At 43.8% G+C, this 27,898-nt stretch overlaps 1 protein-coding gene and 1 long non-coding RNA gene across 3 annotated transcripts in view; one reads left to right on the top strand and one right to left on the bottom strand.

The window, feature by feature from the left end:
• Positions 1-12,854, bottom strand: part of CLSTN2 (calsyntenin 2) — a 729,802-nt gene extending 716,948 nt beyond the window's left edge. For both annotated transcript variants that reach the window (XM_086316698.1, XM_086316709.1), the window contains exon 1: positions 9,870-12,854. In XM_086316698.1, the coding sequence (XP_086172824.1) occupies positions 9,870-9,975 (106 nt within the window). In that variant the 5' untranslated portion in view covers positions 9,976-12,854. The remainder of the gene's footprint in view (positions 1-9,869) is intronic.
• Positions 204-4,655, top strand: LOC147379198 (uncharacterized). Its single transcript, XR_015132549.1, has 2 exons — positions 204-3,088; positions 4,254-4,655. It is a non-coding gene; the product is annotated as an uncharacterized LOC147379198 (long non-coding RNA).
• Positions 12,855-27,898: the final 15,044 nt, after the last annotated feature.

Raw genomic sequence — 27,898 nt, 5'->3', positions numbered from 1 at the left:
TCTGAAACACACTGCCTTTCAAAGGGTTTGTGGAACAGAGTGAAAATCTGTCCCTAGGAGAGCATTTGCAGGTTGGAGAACTCAGAAGCAGAAAAGAGTTGGAAAAACAAACATTCAGAACCACAAACCACCAAACACATCCAAACACACAGTCAATCAAGTTAAGGAAATGCATACAGAGTCTCCTCCACGATTCCTTTTTTTTTTTTTTTTTTTTTTGACGTGGATCATTTTTAAAGTCTTTATTGAATTTGTTACAACATTGCTTCTGTTTTGTGTTTCGGTTTTTTGGCGGCAAGGCCTATAGGCTCTTAGCTCCCCAGCCAGGGATCAAACTGAACCCCTTGCATTGGAAGGTGAAGTCTTCACCACTAGACCACCAGGGAAGTCCCTCCCCTGATTCTTCGAAAGTGTTTATACTACGCCCTGCTCCCTCTAGCCTTTGTGCAATCTCCATGGTCCCATGAGAGAGGGACAGAGCAGGTGACAAGCTACTCCAGAGACCCCAGTCCTCACTCAACAAACTTTCCTTGAAAAGCAGGCTTTTAACTGGATGACTAGGGACTCCTCTTCTCTCACACTCTCACTCTCCACCCCGGCAGGTAAAAGGACAGCGATCTTGGCCCCCAACCTGACAGGTCTGAATAGAGATCCCAGATGAAGAGTCTGGGTCCATTCCCATCCACCTGACCCTCCTTCTTTCTTTTCCTGATCGCCTCCCAAGGTTTTGTTCACCAGCCTGTCCTCAGCAATCAGACGGTCAAAGGCAGACTGAAAAGGAGGAGCTGCAAGGGCCCAAGGGCAAGATGACCCTTGACACCCCAATGGGTCACTAACTTTCCATTACCCACACCCACTTGAGGCTGCCCTGTCCACACCCAAAGCTGGGCTGCCTTCTGTGAAATAGGCAGAAGCTTCCTCAGAGCACCTAGCCTGAGCATCAGGCAGAAGCTTCTCTGGCTTCAGGTGTGGATTGACATGCTAAGTGTTTCCTGACAGCCCAAGAGAGCGTGAATACCTAGCCATGTTCTCAAGCTACACAAGTCTAGCGCCAACTGTACTGATGCAGAGGAAATCGCAAATAATGCACTTTAAGGCCAGAACTCCAATGTTTTTGAAGGGTTTCATTTCTCCTCCTTTCCAACTTTGATATACATACTTACTTAACAAGGGTCTGGGGAGGGTTAATTGAATTAATGTATGTAAAGTGCTCGAGGTTTGAAGAGAATACGCAATATAAATGGAAGTGTCACTAAAAAGGTTAATCTAATTTACATCTAACACTTTCAGTTCATGGTGTTAATGAACTATATCCTTTTAGAGAGTGATTAATTTATAGAAATGTGATTATTTTTCCTAATGCTTTATATGGGTCAGCTTCTTCTCTTACTGTATCTAACTTTATAGGAGAATTCAGCATTTTATAAATTAAAATAGTAAATCATATACCCCTATAATGGTTATATTTCATTAATTACAAGGAGACATGCATTAGATTAACATTTATCTGTTTTAATTAATTTGCTGCAATGCAGTTATCCATGCAAATTGGAAAACAACACATCAACTTGACATCATATTAACAGTTTTGACTGGTTCTACCCTGAAAATTTATGGGCCTGCAACTGCTGCATAACCATGGTGACCACCCACTGTGCACCATATGCAGACTAAACACAAAAGAACAAGAGCCTTAACGCTAAATGCAGACTTCTGAAAATATCATTAATTGAACTGATAAGACAGTATAAAGGCAGAAAGATGTAGGGCTTTGTTTGAGGGGAGTTTGAGCCCTGAAGTCTCACAGGCAATTTCTTAAATCTGATCACCTTATTTGCTTAAACACTTTATCCTTCCAAAGGGCATTCAGAGCCCTTAGCAAATGGATACTCAGAACTTTCTTGAGCAGAGGAGGGAGATGCCATGGTGTCCTTTTGGCACAGGAAGCAGCAGATATCAGAGGGGCTGCGTGATGTGTCCTGACCCTCACACTGACCAGTGAATCGAAGTCAGGAGACTGGGAAAAAATGCCTTTCCTACCTTCTCCACGATGATTTCCTTGTTGCACTTACTTGGAAGACTGCAGATTTGTTTAACTCTATAATACAACAGGCAGTATGGAAATGCACAGTGGCAGAAGTCACCAAAAATGATGTGTTGTGGGCTTTTTTTTTTTTTTAAACAGCAAAACTTAAATTAAATTTCAGCCAATTAAGCATTTTTAGAAGCAATGAGAGTAGTGTTCACAGGCTTTCTCAGTGAGAATTCCAACAGCATCTGCCACACCTGATTCCCTCACACATCTTGGTGTGCTTAGAGTTCTCCTGATTCATCTGTAGAACAGAGTGTTTTCAGTACCATGTGTAAAACAGCTAGTGGGAAGCCGCTCTATATATAGTACAGGGAGCTCAGCTCAGTGCTCTATGATGACCTAGAGGGCTGGGATGAACATATTCTATGATGTTCATTTACCAGTGTGTAAAATGAGTACTTGTGAAAAAGACAACTGATATGTGTAAAATCCAGCCATGACAGCAGAAGGAAGGGTGGCTTTAGGAGCAGTCAGGTTACCTGCTACTCCATCTACACTATCTCTCCCACCCTTGCCACACTCACCTCCTCATTCTACCGAGTCCAGGCTTCAAGTATAACTAATACACTTGAAAATGTCTGTGGTAGCTTTCTTTGACCCTGGCTATTTAAAAAAAAAAAAAAAAAAAGGAGTCAGAGGAGGGCCATGATTAACCCAAATGAACGACTGCTGGGAGGCCTTCCTGGCCCAAGAGACCCGGCCAATGGACCACGCAATGCAGACAGCTGCCTTCTCTGCTTGAGGCCAAGCATGATGGGGGTGGGTGAGGAGGATGGAGGAAGGCCTCCAGCTCCCCGGGTGAGGACAGAGAGGCTATGTTCACTCTTGATGGGGAAGTCAATCAGAGAGTGAGCCTTCCAGAAAAACAATTCTTTCAGCAATTTCGTAGTGAAACCCAAATGCCCTTGGACTGTGAGGAGATGCCTTCCAGGGCAGCAGAGCCTCTCTGGCTCCACTCAGAGCTTCCCTCAGACTGAAGACACATCACACTGCTAGGTATGCTCACGTGACATGGGAAGTCCGTGTCTGCCACACTGTTCTGGGTTTACATCTCAGCCCCACGACACTAAGCTGCGGGACCTTGGGCAAGTTACTTCCCTTCTCTGAGTCTCAGTTTTCTCCTCTGTAAATACAGGATAGTAATTCGAACTACATAATCAGTGGATCAATCCAACTGGGGTTAAGATCAAACCAACTGTCACATGCAAAGTGCTTAAAATAGTGCTTGGCACAGGGTATGCATTCAATAAACACGCATTCCTTTATTAGCTCTGTAATCTCTGTGCAGAAATATATTTTTCCATGGCTGGGCTCCCTCCTCACTCCTGCCCATGCACCAACATGGGCATTCTTTCTTTGCATCTACATGTCCTACCCCCCAACCCCATCTTCTTACAAATGCCTACTCACCCATTAAGACCTCTTATCTTTCCTAGTTTCTCCTATCCTTGCCAATTTCTGTCTTTCCTGAAAGACTTTTTCAAGGTCTTTCACACACAGTCTGACCTCTCCCCAGAAGCTATAGAGTTCTTCAAAAGTTTGCGTCATGTGTGATGTTTGCCCTAGACAGAGTGTGAGCTCTCTGACATCTGAAACTTGCTTTATCTTTTTGTTCCCCTCACAGAATAACAGGAGACTGAGAAATGGCTAGCTATTGGCTGATATGGCTAAAAATGGGCCCCAGTTCATGTTTGGGTTGGTCTCACTCTCTCAGGCATTCTCCTCTGATCACTGCCCTCTTCTGCCTTCTGCCTATTGCTCCCTGATGGAATGGTATGGATGAATGTCAGTGTTCTCCCAAAATTCACCTGTTGAAACCCTTCCCCTCAATGTGATGACATTAGGAGAGAGGGTCTTTGGGATACCCTCTCCTTAAAACCCAAATCCTAGCATACTAGGATTAGAAGAGGTCTTGAGGGTGGGGCCCTCATGAATGGGATTAGTGCCTTTATAAGAGTCATGAGAAAACTTGCTTCCTTTCTCTGCATTCCACACATCAGACACAATGAGAAGTTGGCAGTTTGCAACCCAGAAAAGAACTTTCACCAGAACCCAATCATGCCAGCACCCTGATCTTGGACTTCCTTCCTTCAGAACCATAGAAATCAATTTCTGTTGTTTATAAGCCACCCAATCTATTGTATTTTTTTTTTTTTTACAGGAGCTCCAGCTGACTAAGATAGCAAACGTCTGTCCTATTCAGTGCCTGTATCTTCAGTTCAGCATGCTTCCCCCAGCTCAGTCTTCTCATGATCTATCCACAAACCCACCATTCCAATTTCCACAGGCTCCAATTAGTAGTGGGCTAAATAATAAATTATAAAATAATAATCTGTCTCAAACTGTCATTTGGTTATCACAGCTTCAGTTACCCCTTTCCACGTAAACATGCGTCATCACAGAAATCGTCAATATCTTAAACAAACAAAAGAATGCTTCTCTGTTTCCTGGGACAGCAAGGCTGGGAGGAAAATATTCACTGGTCAGGGGACTTCTCTTAACAACCCAAATCACACCAGAGACCAGAATCCCATACCTTCAGCACCAGCACTGAGAGATGTTTAGATAACATACATTGCCGAGTCCTTCCTCAGAGCTCACCCTGCATTAAGTGCCAGGGCTTTAGAGATTAATGAGATGAGATATGGGTCCCAGCCTCAAAGGCATTCATAGAGTAGTATTTTCACAATTCAAGTCAAATGTCTCTGTGTACATGTATTTATATATCACTATGTGCACATACATGGAGAGAGACAGAGAAAACAGAGTTTGAATGGAGGGAAGGTATGAACAAAGCTACTGAACTGCCAAGAGGTCAGTCAGAAGGGGAGAATCTCAAATGCTAGAACCCAGTGTTTAAATGATCAGAAATTACAGTCACCATATATTTAATTTTGTTTACATGCCATGAACTGCACTAAGTGATTTCTAAACACTATCCTGCCAACTACTCGGCAAGGCAGATCTTTGTATCCCCATTTGATAGATAAAGAAACTGAGGTTCAAAGGGATTAACTGATTTGCCCAAGATTATCTAACTGGGAAGGGGTAGGGCCAGGATTAGAACCCAGGTTTCTCTGGTTACTAAGCCCAAATTTTCCTTCCTAGAGGACAGGAGAAAAACAAAAATATCCAAAATGTCTGTGAAACAATACCATTGCAACTGCAAACAGGTGGCTTCACTAAGCCAATCACTGCTGATTGTTCAGCTGATATTCCAGAGGCCAGGCAGAAGGATAACCTTGGAGATGCAAGGAGAATCAGGATGTGATTCCAGCTCGGGGGCTTACAGGGTGGTGATGGACCAGCCTAGGAGCACAAGGTACTCCGGAGGGAAAGCCGCAGCCTGGGGGACCAGACTGGGGGACCAGTCAGGGGAGGCTCCCAGGGGAGACCATGTCCAGCCCTGGCCATGTCTTGAGTTACAGAAGGAATCAGGATGAGGAAGGTGACCTTACAGCCCAAAGAATAGTCCAAAGGGCCCAGGGCAGGAATGAGCCCATCCTGGCCCAAGAACCACAGGTACTCTGGGATGAGTGCAGGTCAGCACATGCCCTCTGATGTGCTGCTGGGGATGTTTTGTCACTGTGCTTCAGTTGTTGGGGAAACTACTGCCACATCGCTAGAAGTCACATGCTACTTTCCCAGAGATGATACAGGACAATTCACCATAAAAATCCCACACCACTTTCGCCCCTGTAGGAGGTTCTGCATGTGCACTTTTGAATAGACAGGGATGGTTTTTGAATCTGTTAGAGGGAGGGTGAGGCTGCTCAAAGCAGGTTTCTGTGATTAAGAACAAGGCCCACTCCCTTCACCTCTTGACAGGCCCCTCGAGACAACAGCCTTGGACTCTCCTGCTGCTGGCAGGACCATAGGGCTCCTAGGGATCTCAGAGATATAGTCAGCTTCCTCATGGCTGCCAGATCTGCCTTTAAACCCAAAGGGGAGAACACTTGATGAATAGTCAGGGGGCACTGGGTGTAATGAGCCTTCTCATTCTCACCCCAGTGTCACAACCTTCACTGATAGTCCTGGCAAGTCATTTGCCCTCTTTCAGACTTAGTTTCTTCTCTGTGAAGTGGGCTACCAACATCAGCCCTGCATGGCTTGTAAATATGAGACACAGTCCAGGTAAAGAGATTAGCAGAGTGCCTGTTACTCTAAGAAGAGGTTCCACAAACTGCAATTACTACAATTATACAACTCTTGCTACAATTCCGCTCTGTCCTCTCCCCTCCTTACTACCAAATGCTGCACTTGCAAGCCCTTTCCCACCCCCATCTCCCTTGTCTGCATCCCCATCATATGGTACTATGCTTGGTACAAACTCAGCCGGCTGTTATTCTTTTAAAGTTTTCACATAAAAATCTCATCTCTTCAACCAGATCAAAACTCTCAAAGCAAGGCAGTAGAGAGATGGGAATGGGGGTGGTCTTCTTATATTTTCTAAGAACCCTCCAAAGCACTGAGCCAGGCTCTGGAAACATAGGCAGACACAACATCAGTTATTACTGATGGTCTATACTCAAGTATGGGTTTCCCTGGTAGCTCAGCTTGTAAAGAATCTTCTTGTAATGCAACAGACCCTGGTTCGATTCCTGAGTTGGGAAGATCACCTGGACAAGGGATAGGCTACCCTCTCCAGAATTCTTAGGATTCCCTGGTGACTCAGATGGTAAAGAATCCACCTGAAATGCAGGAGACCCCTGGGTTAGGAAGATCCCCTGGAGGAGGGCATGGCAACACACTCCAGTATTCTTGGAGAATGAAAAATAGCCTTCTATTTTTTTGAGAATCCCCATGGACAGAGGAGCCTGGTGGGCTGCAGTCCATGGGGTCACAGAGTCAGACACAACTGAGCAACTAAGCAAAGCACATACTCAGGTATTGTTCTGAACAATCAATGCCTGGATCTTGAGAACTGAAAAGGGTTTGCATACCAGGCTCATGAGAACTGAGACCACTGACATATCACCAAATTTGACACATATCTTAAGATGTTTATTGTATTTCTTTTTCCCCTGGATAAGACATGTCTTTCTCTGCCCCAGAGGCTCCTTGGGTCCACAATGCCCTCTCAGCTTTGCATAGGATCTGGTTCTTTCAAGGCGTCCTGGAAGTATTTGCCTATTTTGAATAGCCAAGACACAGAAAAGTAAAAGGAAGGTGTTATAATAGCTCTCTGGCCACTGTATTATTTCTGAAGTCGGGGATACGTGTGCACTGAAATTGCAGAGATCCTGCAAAAACGGTTCCCAGGGCTTAGCTGCTCGATTTGCTACAGGCAAGAAGCAAGAAACACAAAGGCAGAACCAGCTGTGTGCCTCAAACACAACATCATACAGGAGCCCACACCAGGAAGATGTGCTTCCAGACAGTTGTCCAGAGTTGTCCAGTATTCAAGTCTGCCAGGACACTCCACTCCCAATCTTCCTCTACACGTGAATTCGGAACTGTATGGGAAAAGAAGGGTATTTTTCATTCAATCTTCTTCACATGGCTCCCTGACTTTTCTCCTCTTTAGTAATATGGGAATAATAACAACATGGACGTGTTAAACTGCAAAGTCAGTGGCAGGATGCATCATATACAAAGCATAATCTTCAGTGTCTCAAACATTCTTCAGAGATGATTTGAAATTTGGAAACGTAAAATGAATGTACATTGTGATAAGGAAAGTCAGCCCTGTACTTCCCAACTGAAGTGTTATAGTAAATGTCTCTGTTTTGATCAAGTATTACACATTTGTCTTTAAAAAAAAAAAAAAAAAGCGGCTAACAACGCCCTTTGCAGCCCCCCAGTGGTAGGAAAGAGAAAGAAGGAAGACGAGGGATTCAGAAAGCAACTCGCACTCAGCAGACCAATCAGCTTTTTACTCCAGAAAGACAAATGGCTTGTTTTCAGCACGAAATGAATATGTTCTAACTGAGGAAGATGAAAAGTGTTGGTTAAAATGCACATAATTATTCATATAAGCGTGAATCATTGAGAGCCTGGATTTTTTTTCTTTTCTTTTCAATCTTTCTCTTTTATCTGTACTGTTTTCCATTCTAACCTGGGAACCCCGCAACGCATTAGCATACCAGGTCTTCTTCTCAAACAAGTTTTCCCTTCTTTCTTCACTTGCTGTGAGCCCCCCTGTTTGCAGACATCTGCTCATACATACACAATTTGCTCTACTATAAAGTGAAGAAAAAATTCAATAGCTATCACTCGCCTGTTTAACAAAGTTTTTATATTGGGGAAGGAGAGTAAAAGCTTTGGAACTTCATTAATTCCGTTTTCACAAAAACAACAGTCTCTCGGGGGGATGGGCGGCTTCTTTACACATTTCTTTACCTTTGCCACATGTTTGAGAAATCTTCATCAGTTTTCCGCTGTCTTCCGCCAAAAGAAACTACTTCTCAAGGATGGGGGTGGGGGGATGGGATGAAAAGAAATAGGATGCCTGCTTATAAAATCATGTCACCAAAAACCATGTCATCAAAAAACTAAAAGGTTACAGGATGAACAGAAACTCTACTATCCTCAATTGTATCATTCTCAAGTTGCGAGAGAGGCATTTCCGAGGTTCTCAGGAGTCGAACTGTGTGCCTCATACTCTCCCCACCCTCCAAGGGTAATTAAACACAGAAAACATTCCCTCCTGAGCCAAGTGGAAGCTACAGTGCAAAGCCAGCTTGCAAATCAAATTGCCTCTAATAGGGCGTCTCTTTATCTTCTGGAGCAAACTCCTTCCTCTGACAATGGTCACTGACCACGATCCTCCCGGAGCTGGTTAACGGGCAAATTTGACCACAACCATTAAACCAAGCGCAAGCTCTCCCAGTTAAAGCACAGAGAATCAACAAGTTAGCATAAAGCTGGGCGCCCCAGCCCAGAACTGCCTCTCCGGCGCCCACCGCCGCCCACCCCTCGCTCTGCTCCTCCCTTGCCTCGCCCACCACCGTCCAGCAAGCACGTGACCTTCCGTTTTCAGTTCACCCTCTGGTCTCCCCCACCCCAGCGCTCCTCCCCGCACTCCAAGGCAGCAAATTCCGCGGTTCGCCAGCCTACAGCCTCTCGACCTCGCCAGGCGTTCGCCCGGATCTTGCTTCCTCCGAGGCGCGAGGAGCCGAGAGGTCAAAACTACAAGCGAACCAGAATAGCCGGGAGGGAGGTCACCCGGTTCTGCGCCCGGGTGCCGAAGCACAGTCGCAGAGGCTGTGGGGAACATCACATCCCGCACTTCTCCTGGACCCCGAGGGCGCGCATTCCCAGCGGAGCCAGAGCCGCCCCGGGGGAGCCTGAGGCCAGCCAAGGGGAGCCTTCTCTGGAGCCCACAAGTTTCCACCCCATCCCCGAGCTGGGAGACGAGCCCTGCTCTCTCATTAGAGGCGCCGCCGCCGATTCCTCTTTCTGGGCTGAAGCAGACAACTGCCTCTCCGCGTCGCACCAGCGCCCTGCTCGAGTCGTCTCCCGGCCAGAGCCCGCGACTCAGACAGTACGCCCCCATCCCGGGGCAGACAGCCCCGAAACTTATCCCGACTCCCCAGACCTCGCCTTCCCCAGGGTCCCTAGGCCCCGCCCAGGGCTTGGGTCGGCGTCCGCAGGTGAAATCTATCTAGTCCACGGCGCAGGGCGCTCACTTCGGGCAACCTGGGCGCACGGGCGCCGGGAAACTGCGGCAAGGAAGGGTGTGCAAATCCAGCGTGAGCCCGGGTGCCCGCTGCTTACACTCTCAAGCCCGCCCTGCTTCCCTCCTCGAAGACGAAGAAAGTTCCCCAGCACCCACCTTTAGCCGCGAGGAGGCGGCGCCGCCCGCTCTCCCCGCCGCCGCTGCCGCTCCCCACGCCCAGCGCCAGCAGGAGCGGCACCCAGCACAGCCTTCCAGTCAGCATCCTCGCCGCCGCCGCCGCCTCAGAGCTGCCGCCGCCGCCTATTGCCCGCACCGACTCTCCCCTCCCGGTGCGCGCCGGGCCGCGGGCCGCCTCGCCCTGCCGCTGGGTGCGCTTTGGGAGCCGCCGCGCTCGGTCTCCGGTGTCCACCGCCGCGCCGCTAGCCCGCCGGCAGCAGCCGCGCTCACTGGCACGGACCTGGAGCGGCTCCGGCGCTCACCCCGGGACGGCCCGTGACGTCACGGACGGGGGGAGGCGGCTCCTGCATATTCATGAGGCGCGGACACCGGCAGCGGCCGTGAGCTCGCGGCTCCGCGGCCCCGGCCCCCAACTTTGCCCGCCGTCCTCGAGCTCTCGGGGCGCTCCAGCTCCAGTTTTCCTGCTCCAGGCAGGACTCGGCTCCCAAAGGGCCAGGTGGGCGGCTGCGGGGAGCCCTCTGGCCGTGCACCCTTCTCGCTCCGGCTCGCAAATAACTGCCTAAAGGGATGACTGGCTCCCTCAGAAGTGGTTCCCGGGAGCCTGAGCGTCGCCCGCGGGGACTCAGGGCGCCGGGCCCCGCCACGCCCTTGAAGCTGACATCCGCTCCAAGAGAAGCGGGGGCGTTGCTGCCAGTCCTGCCCGTGGCCGGAACTCTGGACGTTCTATGCCGCCTGGTCTGGGGAGGGCGCCCGGCCCACGCTAGAGTTGGAGAGCGCGAGTGCTGCGAGCGCTGGTCGGAGTTGCGGGGCCGTGTGCATCACCGCGGACCGGAAGGGCAGTGGCCGGAGTCCACACCATCTTGGAGATGCAGGGACAGCCAAGGCTCCCGGAGGCTGATGGACCAGATCACAGAAGGCAGACTTGGGGCGCTGGGCCTGCCGAGGCTACAGTGGGACAGAAACTTCGCTGCAGTATGGTGGCAAGGCAAGAAGTTACCACCTTTCTGTTTCACTGCACGTATCTTAAGACCTGGCCACCTGACGTCATGCTTGGTAACACCTCGTAATTGTCAGATCCCAGAGTGCAAGGGCCATGCACTCCTGACGACCCTCCCCAACCCCGGGCCACAGAGGTTTCAAAGAGGTACTCCATAAACTAATTAATGGCTCACAATAAATCCTTGACCATATTCGCATACATGTGTGCAGTGCCAATATCACACACAAGTCAGGGTTCAAATAAGGACGTAGAGAAATCCAGAGAGAACCAAAAGTTATTTATTCATTGATTCATCCCTTTTACTGAGCACCTAGACAGGTAATGTCACCCTGCCACTGGACACTAAATTAGACATTAAACCATCCAAAGACCCAGGAGAGTTGTCTGTCCTCTCTTTAAAGTCTTTGTTCCTGTGAGAAGCCAAAAAAGGCAGTAAAAGGCAATTACTATGCTTTGTGGTAGGCACATTATGTTGCTAGATATGAGCCTATACAAATCAATTAACAAAATGTATATGCTGCAACGGTGTCTAAACAGCATCCTATAATTAATAACTGTAGTTTGGGGTACTCAACAAAGCCATAAAATCCATTAACAGCCCTCCTGCTGTTCAGTCACTCTGCACCCAGCCTGGCAGCTCACCCAGAGCTACTGCCATTGTGCAGGTGGACTCTTCTGCATTTCCAGGCACTGAGAGGTGCTTGGAGTGCAGCCATGAATCACACTGGCTACAGAAAGCCTCAACCCAGGAAGGGTGCTTCACCTGCACATCTCCTTTAACCTGCACAACCCATGTCTGTGCTGTTACTCTCCTTTCATACAGGAGTAAATGGAGCAAACTTCCTTGTCCAAGGTCAAAGGGCTAAAAAATCCCTCAGGCCCACACTAGGTTCTTGCCCTTTCCAGACTTGGTGTCGGAATCCAGAAAGAATGGCGTGCAGAAGAAGGAAAAGCTGACCCAAGCAAAATCAGGGAGGCCAGCAAATAGAGGAAGAATATAGACGAGTCTCATTTTCTTCCATTTATGCTACACCCAGGGCTTCCCAGGTTGGCTCAGTGGTAAAGAATCCGCCTGCTAGCGCAGGAGACGCCAGTTCTATCCCTGGGTGGAGAAGCTCACCTGGAGAAGAGAATGGCAAACAACTCCAGTATTCTTGCCTGGGAAATCTCATGTTCAGAGGGGCCTAGCAGGCTACAGTCCGTGGGGTCACAAAAGAGTCTGACACAACTTAGTGACTAAACAACAACTTCATGCTCCATCCAATTATATATCTGCTTCCCCTTCATTTTCTAATAAATAAACTTACTTTACTGACCTACTGTCATTCTATTGAGCTTTCTAAGACCATTTGGCTAGTTCCCAAAATTTTGCATGGACTTTCAAATCAGACCAAATAATGAAAAAGAAGAGAACATACAGTTGATGGGGAAGCATCCTCAAACCCATGCAGCAGATCACCAGAAAGAACACAGCAGAGAAAGATACCAGGAGGTAGGCCAGTTGCTAACAACATTGCTAACCTCTATTTCCTCCTCTACGAATAGGGGGGGATAATTTATGCCTGTTGTAAAAAATCAAGTGCACTAATGGCCCCTATTTGTTTATACACCCCTGGATTCATTCCCTTTGGATATATTATCCACATGATTTGCTTTGGCCAGTAAGACAGCAGCCATGCATGTTTTCTATTCCTCTACCAGGTCAACCAAGAGGTGACCTGCTGGAGGGTGAGACCACACAGAGTGGAGCTGAGCTATCCATCCAGCCACGGTCATCCTAGACTAGTCAGCACCAACTGACCCACAAGCTGAATGCAGACAACATGAGCAAGCCCAGCCAAGACCAGCCAATCCTGACCCACATCAGAGCTGCCCAACCGACTTATGAAAAGTAATCAGTGGTTGCATTCAGCCACTACGTTTTGGGGTGGTTGATTAAGGAGCATTTCCCTTGTGGCTTAACTGGTAAAGAATCCACCTGCAATGTGGGAGACCTGTGTTCAATCCCTGGGTTGGGAAGATCCCCTGGAGAAAGGAAAGGCTACCCACTCCAGTATTCTGGCCTGGAGAATTCCATGGACTGTATAGTCCATGGGTCGCAAAGAGTCAGACACAACTGAGTGACTTTCACTTTCACACCTACTTCATAAGTAGGTCATTACAAGAAGTAAATGAGAAAATATATGTAGAACTCTTAGTGTGTTGACTACGTGTTGGCACATAGTCAACATTCAATAATTGTAAAAATGTCTCCATTTCATCCTTACTTCCCAAGTCTCTGAAATGCCAGTCATAAACCTGAGTTATGTCTTTTGCAAGAAAGGCACCAACAACCTGGCATGGAGGGGATGAAAGTAAGTTCAGCCTTGGAAATTCTCAGGCCACAAGAGCCTTGAGCCCACATAATCTGTATGGAGCACAGCTATGCCCTCTGCCTGCGCTAGGCCATTGCAGATACAAAAAGTGGATAATATAACCCAACAGTTAATATGTTCTGGTTCACTCCATGCCAGGCTTTGCAATAGGGGTTTTGCATCCCATACTTAATTTAATCCTTTCAACAACAGGTGTTATTTTCCTGCTTTGTTCTGACCAGTTTACTGTCTAAGAAAGTTTGAGTAATTTATCTACACTAACTTAAATGTGCAGGATATGAATTAATGTCTGACTAATAGAAATTCTTTCTATGTGAGAGAAATTCTTTCTCTCACACATTATCATTTTGAGAGAAGCATGTAGGATAAGTAAGCAACAAAAAGTAATTTCACAGACTCACAAACATAGAGAACAGACTTGTGTTCCCAAGGGGGAGGGAAGGATTGGGAGTTTAGGGTTAGTAGATGCAAAATATTATATGTAGAATGGATAAACGACAAGGTCCTACTCTATAGCACAAAGAACTATATTCAATATCCTGTGATAAGCCATAACAGAAAAGATTATGATAAACCATATATGAAAAATATATATATGTATCTGAATCACTTTGCTGTACAGCAGAAATTAACACATTGTAAATCAAATATACATCAATAAAATAAAAAAAATTTTTAAGGTAGTTTCAAATCAGAAGAGGTAGCTTCGGGAATTCAGCTTTTAAAAAGATCTTTATCCACCATCATTTCTGAATATTAAACAATTATTTAAATAACCAATTGAAACCAAAGTAGTGATACAAATCTCCGAATTTGTTGAGGCTGCCCCCTTTATTCTTGACTAGCTATTGTGGTGTGTTCTATTACAGATCTTGCTCAAAAATGGTAAGCAGATGATGTAAGGCTTTGTTCACTTTAAGCTCCACGCCCAGGGCCCCACCTGGCAAAGTGGTATTGAATCTCAGGCAATTTATTTGGGTCAATAGTTTTTAATAAATAAATAACTCTACTGTTTCAGAAAATAGAATCTAACGGGAACAGGCCTGACATAAACACAGCCATTCCCTCTCATTTTCACCAGGGTCATTAATGCTTTGCCCAATTAAGTACCAAAACACAGCCCCTGAATAATTTAAACTGGATGATTGAGGAAAATAAATTATACCAGCTTATGGAAACTTATTTTTAAAAAGAAAATTAAACTGCGGCTTTCTACATGACCTAAATTGAATTTAACTAAAAATACTTAACTTTAAAAGAAAGGTCAAAAACCTGATTCTTAAAGAACTGGAGTCATTTATTGCTCCCCTCCCCCACTTGGCAGGCAAGGCTAAGTCTTCATGACCCACAAGCAACTGGACATGTTACCGAATTTTCAACATCTCTCAGATGCTTTACTGCTCCTGCAGACGCTGCCACTGCCAAAGGAGCTTTTTAAAGTTTACGCATTTATCTTCAAGAGAAAGTGAGACAAGCTTGTTCACAACCAAATCCAGTTCATGTTCAACATTGTTTAGACATGAATGTTCTATGCTTGGCGAGGCAGAGTGCCTGACTGAAAACAAAGATGTCATTGATTATACCAAGGAATTATTCCAGCACATTCTCTTATACTTTCCTTGGACCTTTATACCCTGCGGTGTTAAAAACAAACAAAAAAAAAAAGCCAGAAAATTCAATGACTTCTCCCGTTGACAGATGGATCTATCTTTTCTCTCCTTGAACCTGAACAGGCTTGAGACTGCTTCCTCAGATAGAATTTGGCAAAAGCGATGCTCTGTGACTTCCCAGACTAGATCATAAGGGCAGTGAAGCTTCTGCCTTATTCACTGGGATGCTCACTTTTGGAACCTAGAGACTCCATTGGCAAAGTCCAATGACCTGAGGCCGCCAGCCATGTTGTGAAGGTACCAGGCCACGTGAGGAGGCCACGTGTAAGTGCACTGACCACTCCAGCTGAGTCTAACATTTGCATCATCCCAGAATCTCCAGGTAATTCCACTACCTAGGTGCTGAGTCACCTTCAGCTGTTTGAATCTTTCCATCTAAAGCCTGGGACACATGAAACAGAAACATCATGAAACAAGTCATTTCCACTATACCCTGTCTGTATTCCTGACGCACAGAAACCAATAGTGTGTGTAACAAAATTGTTGTGAAACAGCATGTAAAACATTGCCCAGCTTACACTGGTTTTGCCTCCTTAAATAGGTTGCTGATTAATCAAATCTTGACTTATTTTACAGAGACAGAACTGTGAATGTGCAAGACAGAAATCCCTGTCTCCAGAATGAGCCCAGAACCAAGAATCTTCCATCTGCAGAACTCAAAGAATAGAAATGTTGCCACCAAAGCTCTTTATGAAGCAGAAAGTCCTTCAAAATCCAAAAATAAGGAAAATCCAGGTACCAACTAGCAAGTAGCTTGTAGGGACTAATTCAAGATGAGCCAAACAGAATCCCAGTTTGAAATCCCCTAACTCCTTAAATTTCACCCTTGAACCCCACATCAGGACAGATTTGAGAGCCTTGTCTTCTGTCTCCTTGCTGGTTGATCTCTCATTAAAAGTTCTTTTCTCAAAAGCTGATGCCATATTCTATGCCTATTAGGCAGTGCATCTTTGCTTGGTAACAGTTTTTTATGCCACTAAATTTTCGGGTGGTTTGTAATGCATCAAGAGTAACTGCTGCTGCTGCTGCTGCTGCTGCTAAGTCGCTTCAGTCATGTCCAACTCTGTGCGACCCCATAGATGGCAGCCCACCAGGCTCCCCCGTCGCTGGGATTCTCCAGGCAAGAACACTGGAGTGGGTTACCATTTCCTTCTCCAGTGCATGAAAGTGAGAAGTGAAAGTGAAGTCAAGAGTAACTAAAACATGCTTATTCTAACTTGGTCCCTACAACAAAGACCGGGAAAAGGAAAATGTGGTGAGGTAAGTCCTGTGAGTAATGTGTAATTATCCCATGCTGTAGCTCAAATGTTGAGATTTGTATGGCCAAGAAAAGGAAACAATGGGGCTTAATGGAAAAAGAATGATTTCTAGAATTGCACAAGCCTAGATTCCAAACCCAGCTCTATTATTATCTACCTAAATATGACTCAAGAAAACTGCTTATTCTGTTTGAGCCTAGTTTCCTCATCTACGATGGAGGTGCAATATGTAACCTAATGTAACAAGACTATTTTTAGGGTTAAATGAATTGTAAAGAGGTGAATCCTTTCCCTCCCAAATGGTAGAGATGCAGTAAATGAAACCATCCCTGGTGAGAGTGTGTACTCACCTAGAACCACTCTTGCTTTTGGTGGGCTTTTTTCTGACTCTTCAGTATTTGGTGTTATCTATGCAGGAAAAATGTGAACATATATGGGCGCCCATGAGACCACATCAGTGCCAGACCCACCAGACCCACTGGCACAGGAAGCCACCAGTTCACATGCCCTGCCAGACCAATTCAGGTGTGCTGTATCTAAATCTACCTGCTCTGTCAGCCTCATGCTGGAAAACTCAAAACATTCTTACTGGTGCGGATGTTGGTAAAAAGTAAGAGAGTATGGTGATGGGTGTGTGGTGAAAGTATTGTTTTCACTTTATACAGAAGGTAATGGAAGCCCAGAGAGGTTACGCTGTTGGCTTAATGTCACACAGCCTGGGGTAGATTCTAATTTTCTTGATTCCTGCTCCAGAGCTTCATCTAGACCATGTCCAGTTACATGGAAGTTAATAAGTATACAAACATCAGTGTTTAAAATGCCTGGAGCCGACCAGACCAGGAGCCAGGAATTGCCTTCCACACCAACAGCCCAGTGGAGAGGTCCTAGTAAGAGAGAAGTGAAAGGGTAAACACTTATTTATTTTCCTAGTTCAGAGAAAGAGGCTACCTATGCCTCCTCTTTCTCATTCACAGCCATCCAAGCTTGCTAGACTGCTCCAAGGAAATCATTTCACCCAAGTAATTTTAAAGTTTTATGTCTTTCATATTTCTCAATATTTAAGAAATTCTTTTCCAGGTTGGCATGGTAATGTGTAGTGAATCATGTGTCCAAAGGGGACAGAATATATTATAGCACCTTCACATGATGTTCTACAGCATCTGGGAATGTCAAAAAGCAGTGTCATGTGGTTGCACATGATAAACGGTATATATTTGCCAGCAGAGGAATTGAAGGACATTAAAAACCTGATGCTTTTCCTAAATGGCAAAGCGTGATTCCCTTCCTGCTTTCATCCATGAGCAACTGAATGTTGGAAGCTGACTTTATTGTAAAAAATATCAAGCTGTTTTTGGGATTTAGAGTTTGGAGATGAATACTCTTAAATCAGACTACTAAAATCCAAAGTAAATTCATTTTGCTAAAATTGGTCTAAAGGTTGATTTAATACTGCAGCTACCTGCAGCAGGGGAGGGAGAGAGGGAGGAAGGGAGGGCAGGAAAAAGAGAGAGAGCTTTACAAAGAGCAAATGTGCAAACAATGATTAAGGATTTTGAAGATTTATGTAACATGATTCATATACATGAATATGAAATTGTACTTTACAAACAGAGATTAGGGCTTCCGTTAACTCTTTATAGAAACTGATCAGATGCCTGTATCTTCAAAGTGCTTAAAACATGCCTGTAATTAATACATTCTTTAAATAACTGAGCTGTTGTTGAAGAATAAATATGAAACAAAGATGCTTTCAGGCACCCACTGATAGGTTATCAGCTGTCTCTCACAGAAGGAAACTCTAAGACAGAAGAAGGACGAGTGTACAATAAAAAACATGTGCTGCTAAGTTGCTTTAGTCATGTCCGACTCTGTGCGACCCCATCGACGGAAGCCCACCAGGCTCCCCCGCCCCTGGGATTCTCCAGGCAAGAACACTGGAGTGGGTTGCCATTTCCTTCTCCAATGCATGAAAGTGAAAATTGAAAAAGAAGTTGCTCAGTCATGTCCGACTCTTAGCGACCCCATGGACTACAGCCTACCAGGCTCCTCCATCCATGGGATTTTCCAGGCAAGAGTACTGGAGTGGGGTGCCATTGCCTTTCCCAAAAAAACATGTGGATATATCTAAATAAGATCTAAGCAATGAAACAAACAAAAAAAGTTAAAATAATGAGTAATTTGCGTGACCTAAAAACAAAATAGCAGCAAAATACTAGGCAAAAATTACATACAAACCAGAATAGAAAGTTCAGAATTAAAATGTTTTTTGCCCACAAGTATGCTTGTTAAATCCCTAAAGAGGTGGGAATATCAGACCATCTTACCTGTCTCCTGAGAAACTTGTATGCAGGTCAAGAAGCAATAGTTAGAACTGGACATGGAGCGACAGGCTGGTTCAAAATTGGGAAAGGAGCCTGTCTAGGCTGTATATTGTCACCCTGCTTATTTAACTTATATGCAGAGTACGTCATTCAATATGTTGGCTGGATGAATCACAAACAGGAATCAAGATTATCAACAGCCTCAGATATGCAGATCAGTTCAGTTCAGTTCAGTTACTCAGTCATGTCTAACTCTTTGCAACCCCATGAACCACAGCACCCCAGGCCTCCCTGTCCATCACCAACTCTCAGAGTCCACCCAAATCCATGTCCATTGAGTTGGTGATGCCATCCTACCGTCTCATCCTCTGTCGCCCCCCTTCTCCTCCTGCCCTCGATCTTTCCCAGCATTAGGGTCTTTTCAAATGAGTCAGCTCTTCACATCAGGTGGCCAAAGTATTGGAGTTTCAGCTTCAGTATCAGTCCTTCCAGTGAACACCCAGGACTGATCTCCTTTAGCATGGACTGGCTGGATCTCCTTGCACTCCAAGGGACTCTCAAGTCTTCTCCAACACTACAGTTCAAAAGCATCAATTCTTCGGCACTCAGTTTTCTTTATAGTCCAACACTCACATCCATACATGACTATTGGAAAAACCATAGCCTTGACTAGATGGACCTTTGTTGGCAAAGTAATGTCTCTGCTTTTTAATATGCTGTCTAGGTTGGTCATAACTTTCCTTCCAAGGAGTAAGCATCTTTTAATTTCATGGCTGTAATCACCATCTGCAGTGATTTTGGAGCCCAAAAAACTAAAGTCTGACACTGTTTCTACTGTTTCCCCATCTATTTGCCATGAAGTGATGGGACCGGATGCCATGATCTTCGTTTTCTGAATGTTGAGCTTTAAGCCAACTTTTTCACTCTCCTCTTTCACTTTCATCAAGAGGCTCTTTAGTTATTCACTTTATGTCATAAGGATGGTGTCATCTGTATATCTGAGGTTATTGATATTTCTCACAGCAATCTTGATTCCAGCTTGTGCTTCTTCCAGCCCAGTGTTTCTCATGATATACTCTGCATACATGCTAAAAAAAAGCAGGGTGACAATATACAGCCTTGACATACTCCTTTTCCAGTGGTTTGGACTCCACTTGACACTGTGGAGGGTGGAGTTCAGGTTTGATCCCTGGTCATGGAGTGGAGTGGGGAATGGAATCCCACGTGCCTTGCAGCCAAAAACCAAAAACCAAAACATAGAGCAGGAGCTGTATTGGAATGAATTCAATGAAAACTTTGAAAATGGTCCACATCAAAAACAAAATAAAACAAAACTTAAAAAGGAAAGTTCAACACATATGTAAAAAACAATATATTCTTTGAGGTTAGTGGGGGAAAGAAGAGATGATGAGTCAAGCAGCGGCAATGAAAGATCTTCAGATGGAACAAAGGCTTCATCTGAAAAATGCAAAATTATAAATTTTAAAAGAAAGTTTAGGAGAGTATTTTTATAGCTTAAAAGTAGGGAAGAATTTCCTAAGCACAAAACAAAAAGCACAAATCATGAAGAAAGGTATTGATGTATTCAATACTTTGAAATTAGGAACCTTTGTTCATTAAAAGACACCCTAAATAAAATGAAATGCGAAACCATGAGGTGAAAATTGATATTTGCAATCCTTATTACTAACAAAAGATTGGTATCAGAATATATGAAGAATTTCTACAAATCAATAAGAATAAACTAAGCAATTAAGAAATGAGGGTGAATTTATAAACTGGCAATTTATAGAAAAATAAATCTGAAAGGCAAATTAATACACTAAAGATGCTCAATACCACAGGTCATCAGGGAAACAGAAATTAAAAATGATAAAAGATACTGCTGTGATCTGAATGTTTTCCTCCACCCCAAATTAGTATTGAAACCTAACCTCAAAGATGATGATTTTAGGATTTGGGGTCTTTGGAAGGTGGTTAGGTTATTATTAGGTGATTAGACTCCACCCTCATAAGTGCAGTTGATGCCCTTAGAAAAGAGATCCCACAGACGCCCCTGGCTCTTTTGGCCATTGAGGATACAGAGAGATGGCAACCCAGACAAAGGCCCTCACCCAACCATGCTGGCACCCTGATCTTGGACTTCTGGCTTCCAGAACTGGGAGAAATAAATTTCTCTTGTTTAGACGCTACCCAGATGTGATGTTTTGTTATAGCAGCCTGAGCGGACTAAAACAGATACTATTTCACACTTTCCAATTTAGAAAAGTTGTTAAAGTCCAATAAAACCATACACTAGTGAGACTGAAGAGCGATGGTAATATTTATACACTGATAGTGGAAGTGTAATTGCACATTAGAAAGCACTGGGCAGAACCTACTAAAACTAAATACTCAAACATACTCTGGGATCCGGGTTAGTTTCAGAGGGCTACTGTAGCAAAGTCCCACAAGCTGGCTGGCTTAAGCAAATTTATTCCATCACTCTTCTGGAGGCTAGAATCTGAAATCAAGGTGTCAGATATGTTCTCTCTAATGCCTTTAGGGGAAGGTCCTCCACTTGCCTCTTTCAGTTTCTGGTAACCCTGTTCCTTGACTGTGGCGGCATCACTGTAATATTTGCCTCTGTCGTCACGTGGCCTTCCTGTGTCTCTATGTCTTCACATGGTTGTTTACTTATGAGGACACCAGTCGTAGTGGATTAGGAGCCCACCCTACTCCAGTATGACTTCATCCTAACTGAACTAACTGTATATGCAAAGACACGAGTTCCAAATAAGTTCAGATTCTGAGTACTGAGAGTAAGGGAGACTTTTTTTGAGGGGGGATACAATTCTACCCATAACATCTAGCCATCACTGTTAGTTATATATTTTAAAAATACACACATGCACGTGAAAACATGTATATATAAATATATATATATATATATATTCATTGCAGTATTTTTCAAGATTAGGAAAACAGAAAACTAGAAATATCCTTCAACAGAAAATGTGTTCAATTATGATATAGTCATTCAATAGAATATTAATTAGCATCCAATACAATATTGTAAAGTAAAAAAATAAATAAAAATAAAAAGTAAATAAATAAAAATATTAATTAGCAGTTAAATTAAGTAGAAATAACAAATGGGAAAACCAAATATATCATGGCAAGAATAAAATACAAGTTGTAAGTTTCTGTTTTCAACAATATGATAATTAGATATAAAAATAATAGGCAAATCAGAAAAGTTTTAAATACACTACTGAGCTGAAACAAAAATAAAGATTCTGCAAAATAAAAAATTCAGTGAAATGTGAAACCCTGGGAAGTACGTGAGCCGAAAATCTGGCTCTACCCTGGTGACTTTGCCAGTCTTGTAGACCTTTAATGTCTGCCTGTCCTGTGATATTCAGAACCTAAATTCTATATTCCACTTTAAGAGGCTACACCTTTACTATGAGGCTGAGGAATAAACCTCACAGAAAGGGACAGCAAGGACACCTGTCTGACTAAACCCTAGCCCAGGGTAAGTGAGAAAAATCTCTCCTGAGCATCCATAGATATAAACCAGCCCTTTCATGTATTTGTGTCCTTAAAAAAGGTTTTCTGTTTAATGTTTGATTTGTTTTCAAAACTCCTCTGTCTATGGGATTTCCTGGATAAGAATACTGGAGTGGGTTGCCATTTCTTTCTCCAGGGAATCTTCTTGACCCAGAAATTAAACCTCATCTCTTACATTGCAGGCAGTCTCCTGCATCACAGATTTTTTTTTACCTCTGAGCCAGCAGGGAAGCCCCAGTATCACCTATAACTAGTGGAAAAAATATACTGAGGAATAAAATTTTGTGTAGCCCTCAAAGAATTACCACAGGTAAAGTCTGGAATAAAATGAACAGCACAAGATAAAAAAACTACATATACATATATGATTACAAACCAGTACATAGGTAGGAAAAGCAAATACACAGAAATCAAATATTGAAATTTAGAGACATAAAAATCTAAATACATTTAATATACATAAAGAAATGTTCTTAAAAGCTTGAAAAGAACAGAGAGGAAACCACTAATGAGTAATCTTTGTTTTAGAAAGAACAAAATAAACCTTTAGAAATAAAAATGTGTGATTATTGAGATATAAAACAAAATGAACAAATTAAACAACAAATTATATGTATCTGAAGAGAGAAATTTGGAACTCAAAAATAGATGCAAATAATTACTCAAAATTCAGGCCAGAGAGATTATGAGTAAAAAACATAAAAGAAAGGTCAAAAGACATGTGAGATAGATGCAGAGTTCCAGAAGAGGCCAAGAGAGAAAAAAGGAAGAGACTTTAAAAAAATAAATAGTTTCTGAAAACATTCCAGAATTATTGAGAGTCATCAAGTCTTTAGTTCAGAAATTCTAATAAATTTTAAAAAGGATAAGTACTTTAAAAAATCTATACCAAAATACATCTAAGTGCAACCTGAGAACACTATACACAAAGAGAGATTACCTACAAATAAACAGCAATTTGATGCTGACCTTTCTGTAGTAATAGTGGGTGCCAGGACACACAATGCTGAAAGAAGAGTACTGCCAAAATTGTTATTCAAAAAATGAAAATAAAAAAATGCTTTTTTCAGACAAAAATCAATTTATCACAAAAATTATTCTCATGAACATAAAGTTGCAAAGAAACAGGGAAATAATCTAAAATGGAAACTCTGAGTTATAAGAAGAAATGATATGGTAGGCAGAATAATGCCCCCAAGGATGACCACATCCTAATCCTTGGAATCTGCAAATATATTACTTTACATGGCAAAGGGGAATTAAGGTAGTAGATGGAATTAAGGTTGCCAATCAGCTGATCTTAAAATAGGGAGATTACACAGGATTATCTGAGGGGGCCCACTGTAATCACAATCATCCTTAAATGTGGAAGAAGAAGACAGAAGAGGAGATCAGAGAAATGAGAGCATGGCAAAGACTTGGCCTAACATACTAACATTGAAAGTAAAGGAAGAGAGCCACCAGTCAAGGAATGAAGGACAAGAAAATGGGATTCTCCCTAGGGCTTCTAGATGGAATACAGGTCTGCCAAAACCTTGATGTGGATCCAGTTGAGACCCATTTTGTACTTCTGAACTACAGATCTATAACAGAATGAATTTGTCTTGTTCTAAGCCACTAAGGTTGTGGAGTTTGTTACATCAGCAACAGAAAACTAAGACAAGTGGGGAAGAAAGGTGTTAATAAATGTTTAAATATAAACCAAAATTCACATGGTAAAGTAACAAGTGTGGTGCTAAATTTGAAGGAAATCGGATAGGACTAAAATACTGGACAATGGGTGGGGGGAGCAGTCCTAAGATGGCAGAGAATAGGACAGGGAGACCACTTTCTCCCCCACATATTCATCGAAAGAACATTTGAACGCTGAGCAAATTCCACAAAACAACTTCTGAATGCTGGCAGAGGAGATCAGGCACCCAGAAAGGCAGCCCCTTGTCTTCAAAAGGAGGTAGGACAAAATATAAAAGATAAAAAGAGAGACGAAAGAGGTAGGGATGGAGATCCATCCCAGGAAGGGAGTCTTAAAAAACAGAGAAGTTTCCAGAAACACTCTCACCAGCAGGTCTGTGGCGAGCCTTGGAATCTCAGAGGGCAACATAACTGGGAGGAAAAATAAATAAATAATTAAAACCCACAGATTATGTGCCTAATGGCAACTCCCAGTGGAGAAGCAGCCCAGACACTCACATCCACCATTAGCAAGCAGGGGCTGGACAGGGAGGCGTGGGCTGCATTGCTTATTGCTCAGGATAAGGACCCGGCCTAAATGCCGGCAATCTGAGGGAACTAACTTGAGATAACAACTAACCTAAGACACTGCCAGGCCCATTCATAGAACAAAGGACTGAGCAGAGCCAGTTGGCTGTGGACTGGCCCATCCCCTGCCGGAGACAGGCAGGCGAGGGCTGCCAGAGCCGGAGGGGGGCAATCACGGCCCCAGAGAGGCATCCTCTACCAACTGCAAGCAGGCTTCATTGCTAATCAAGACTTCTTGGGATTCTGGGTGGTTGACATCCACCAGGAGGGTCACAGCCAGAGATCAGCTCCCTAGAAGAGACACACAGCACACCTGAGATGGCGTGCCTGTTTTACACCCAGAAAACCAAGTGGCTGGGATGGGGGAGGCGATAAGATGCAGCCTCCAAGTGGGGGCAACTGCACTCGCCAAGCACCTGGTCACCTGAGCTGCTCAGACCTGGGAAGGGCACAAAACGCAGGCCCAACCAAGTCTGCACCTTTGTGGAGTACCCTAGAACCTGAACCTGAGAGGCTTAGACCTGGGAAGTGCATGCAACCCAGGGCCCGCCTCAGACAGTTCCCAGCAGATCAACCTAGAGCCTGAGCAGTGTAGACTGGGACAGCACACATGCCGTGAGCAGGGGCAAACCCAGTGTGGCCGAGACACTGAGAGCACTCTCCACAAACGCCCGTGGTATTTGTTTGCAGTGTTCCTCCCTCCACACAGCACGAGTGAACAAGTGAGCCTAAAAAATGTGACCACCACCGCCCCCTTGTGTCAGGGCAGAAATTAGACACTGAAGAGACCAGCAAACAGAAGAAGCTAAAATAAACAGAGGGAACCGCTTTGGAAGAGACAGGTGCAATAGATTAAAACCCTGTAGTTAGCACCGACTACATAGGAAGGGGCCTATAGATCTTGAGAAGTACAAGCCGGATCAAGGAACTATCTGAAAATGAACTGACCCTACACTGTCTACAACAGCTCCAGAGAAAGTCCTAGCTATATTTTTACTATTATCATTTAAAAATTTAAATTTTTTTTTTACTTTTAAGTCCTCTAGTACTCCTTTAATTTACATTTTTATAACCTACTGCTGCTGCTAAGTCACTTCAGTCGTGTCTGACTCTGTGCGACCCCATAGACGGCAGCCTACCAGGCTCCCCCGTCCCTGGGATTCTCCAGGCAAGGACACTGGAGTGGGTTGCCATTTCCTTCTCCAATGCATGAAAGTGAAAAGTGAAAGTGAATTCACTCAGTCGTGTCTGACCCTCAGCGACCCCATGGACTGCAGCCTACCAGGCTCCTCCGTCTATGGGATTTACCAGGCAAGAGTACTGGAGTGGGTTGCCATTGCCTTCTCTAATAACCTACTATTACCTTGCAAAAAAAAAAAAAAGACCCTATTTTCAAAGCAAACTTCATATATATATATATATATGCGTGTGTGTATATATATATATTTTTTATAATTTTTCTGATTTTGTTTTTTTTTTAATATTGTATTTTTGAGAATCTAACCTCTACTCTAGATTTTTAATCTTTGCTTTTTGGTATTTGTTATCAATTTTGTACCTTTAAGAACCCAATCTTCAGTATCCATTTTTACCTGGGAGCGAGATTACTGGCTTGACTGCTCTCTCCCTCTTTGGACTCTCCTTTTCTCCACCAGGTCGCCTCTATCTCCTCCCTCCCGCTTCTCTTCTCACCCAACTCTGTGAATCTCTTTGTGTGTTCCAAGCTGTGGAGAACGCAGGGAACTGATTACTGGCTGGATCTGTCTCTTTCCTTTTGATTCCCCCTTTTATCCTCCTGGCCACCTTTGTCTCCTTCCTCCCTCTTCTCTATGTAAATCCATGAACATCTCTGAGGGATGCAGACTGTGGAGAGCACATAGGGAAGTGATTATTGGCTAGCTTGCTCTCCCCTTTTGATTCCCCCTCTTCTCCTCCTGGTCACCTCTATCTCCCTCCTCCCTCTTCTCTTCTCCATGTAACTCTGTGTACCTCTCTGGGTGTCCCTCACATGTGGAGAAACTTTCCATCATTAACCTAGATGTTTTATCATCAGTGCTGTATAGATGGAGAAGTCTTGAGGCTACTGTAAGAATAAGACTGAAAACCAGAGGCAGTCCAAATCCTGAGAACATGAGAACTCCTGACTCCAGGCAACATTAATCGATAGGAGCTCATCAAATGCCTCCATACCTACACTGAAACAAAGAACCACCCAAGGGCCAAAAAGTTCCAGAGCAAGACATACCACACAAATTCTCCAGCAACACAGGAACATAGACCTGAGCTTCAATAAACAGGCTGCCCAAAGTCACACCAAACCCACTGACATCTCAAAACTCACTCTAGACACTTCATTGCACTCCAAAGAGAAGAAATCCAACTCTGCCCACCAGAACACTGACACAAGCTTCCCTAACCAGGAAACCTTGACAGGCCACCCATCCAACCCCACCCACAGAGAGGAACCTCCACAATAAAGAGGAATCACAAGCTGCCAGAATACAGAAAGGCCACCCCAAACACAGCAATATAAGCAAGATGAAAGTGAAGAGAAATACTCAGCAGATAAAGGAACAGGATAACTGCCATGAAACTAAACAAAAGAGAAAGAGAGAAGGAATCTACCTGATAAAGAATTCCAAATAATGATAGTGAAAATGATCCAAAATCTTGAAAACAAGATGGAGTTACAGATAAATATTCTGGAGACAAGGATTGAGAGATGCAAGAAATGTTGAACAAGGACCTAGAATAAATAAAAAAGAGTCAATATACAATGAATAATGCAATAATGAGATAAAAAAACACTCTGGAGGGCACCAACAGTAGAATAATGGAGGCAGAAGATAGGATAAGTGAGACAGAAGATAGAATGGTAGAAATAAATGAAACAGAGAGGAAAAAAGAAAAAAGAATTAAAAGAAATGAGGACAACCTCAGAGACCTCTGGGACAATGTTAAACGCCCCAACATTCTAATCATAGGAGTCCCAGAAGAAAAAGACAAAAAGAAAGACCATGAGAAAACACTTGAGATAATAGTTGAAAACTTCCCTAAAATGGGGAAGGAAACAGTCACCCATGTCCAAGAAACCCAGAGTCCCAAACAGGATAAACCAAAGGTGAAAACCCCAAGACACATATTAATCAAATTAACAAAGATCAAACACAAAGAACAAATATTAAAAGCAGCAAGGGAAAAACAACAAATAACACACAAGGGGATTCCCATAAGGATAACAGCTGATCTTTCAATAGAAACTCTTTGGGCCAGAAGGGAATGGCAGGACATACTTAACGTGATGAAAGTGAAAAATCTACAGCCCAGATTACTGTACCCAGCAAGGATCTCTTTCAAATATGAAGGAGAAATCAAAAGCTTTACAGACAAGCAAAAGCTGAGAGAATTCAGCACCACCAAACCAGCTCTCCAACAAATGCTAAAGGATCTTCTCTAGACAGGAAACACAGAAAGGGTGTGTAAACTTGAACCCAAAACAACAAAGTAAATGGCAATGGGATCATACTTATCAATAATTATCTTAAATGTAAATGGGTTGAATGCCCCAACCA

Source organism: Bos grunniens, chromosome 1 (assembly GCF_055505025.1).
Source record: "Bos grunniens cultivar Pamir isolate PY7600 chromosome 1, Bosgru_T2T1.0, whole genome shotgun sequence".
In the NCBI taxonomy this organism is placed as follows: Eukaryota; Metazoa; Chordata; class Mammalia; order Artiodactyla; family Bovidae; genus Bos; species Bos grunniens.
This window is presented reverse-complemented; position numbering and strand designations above follow the sequence as displayed.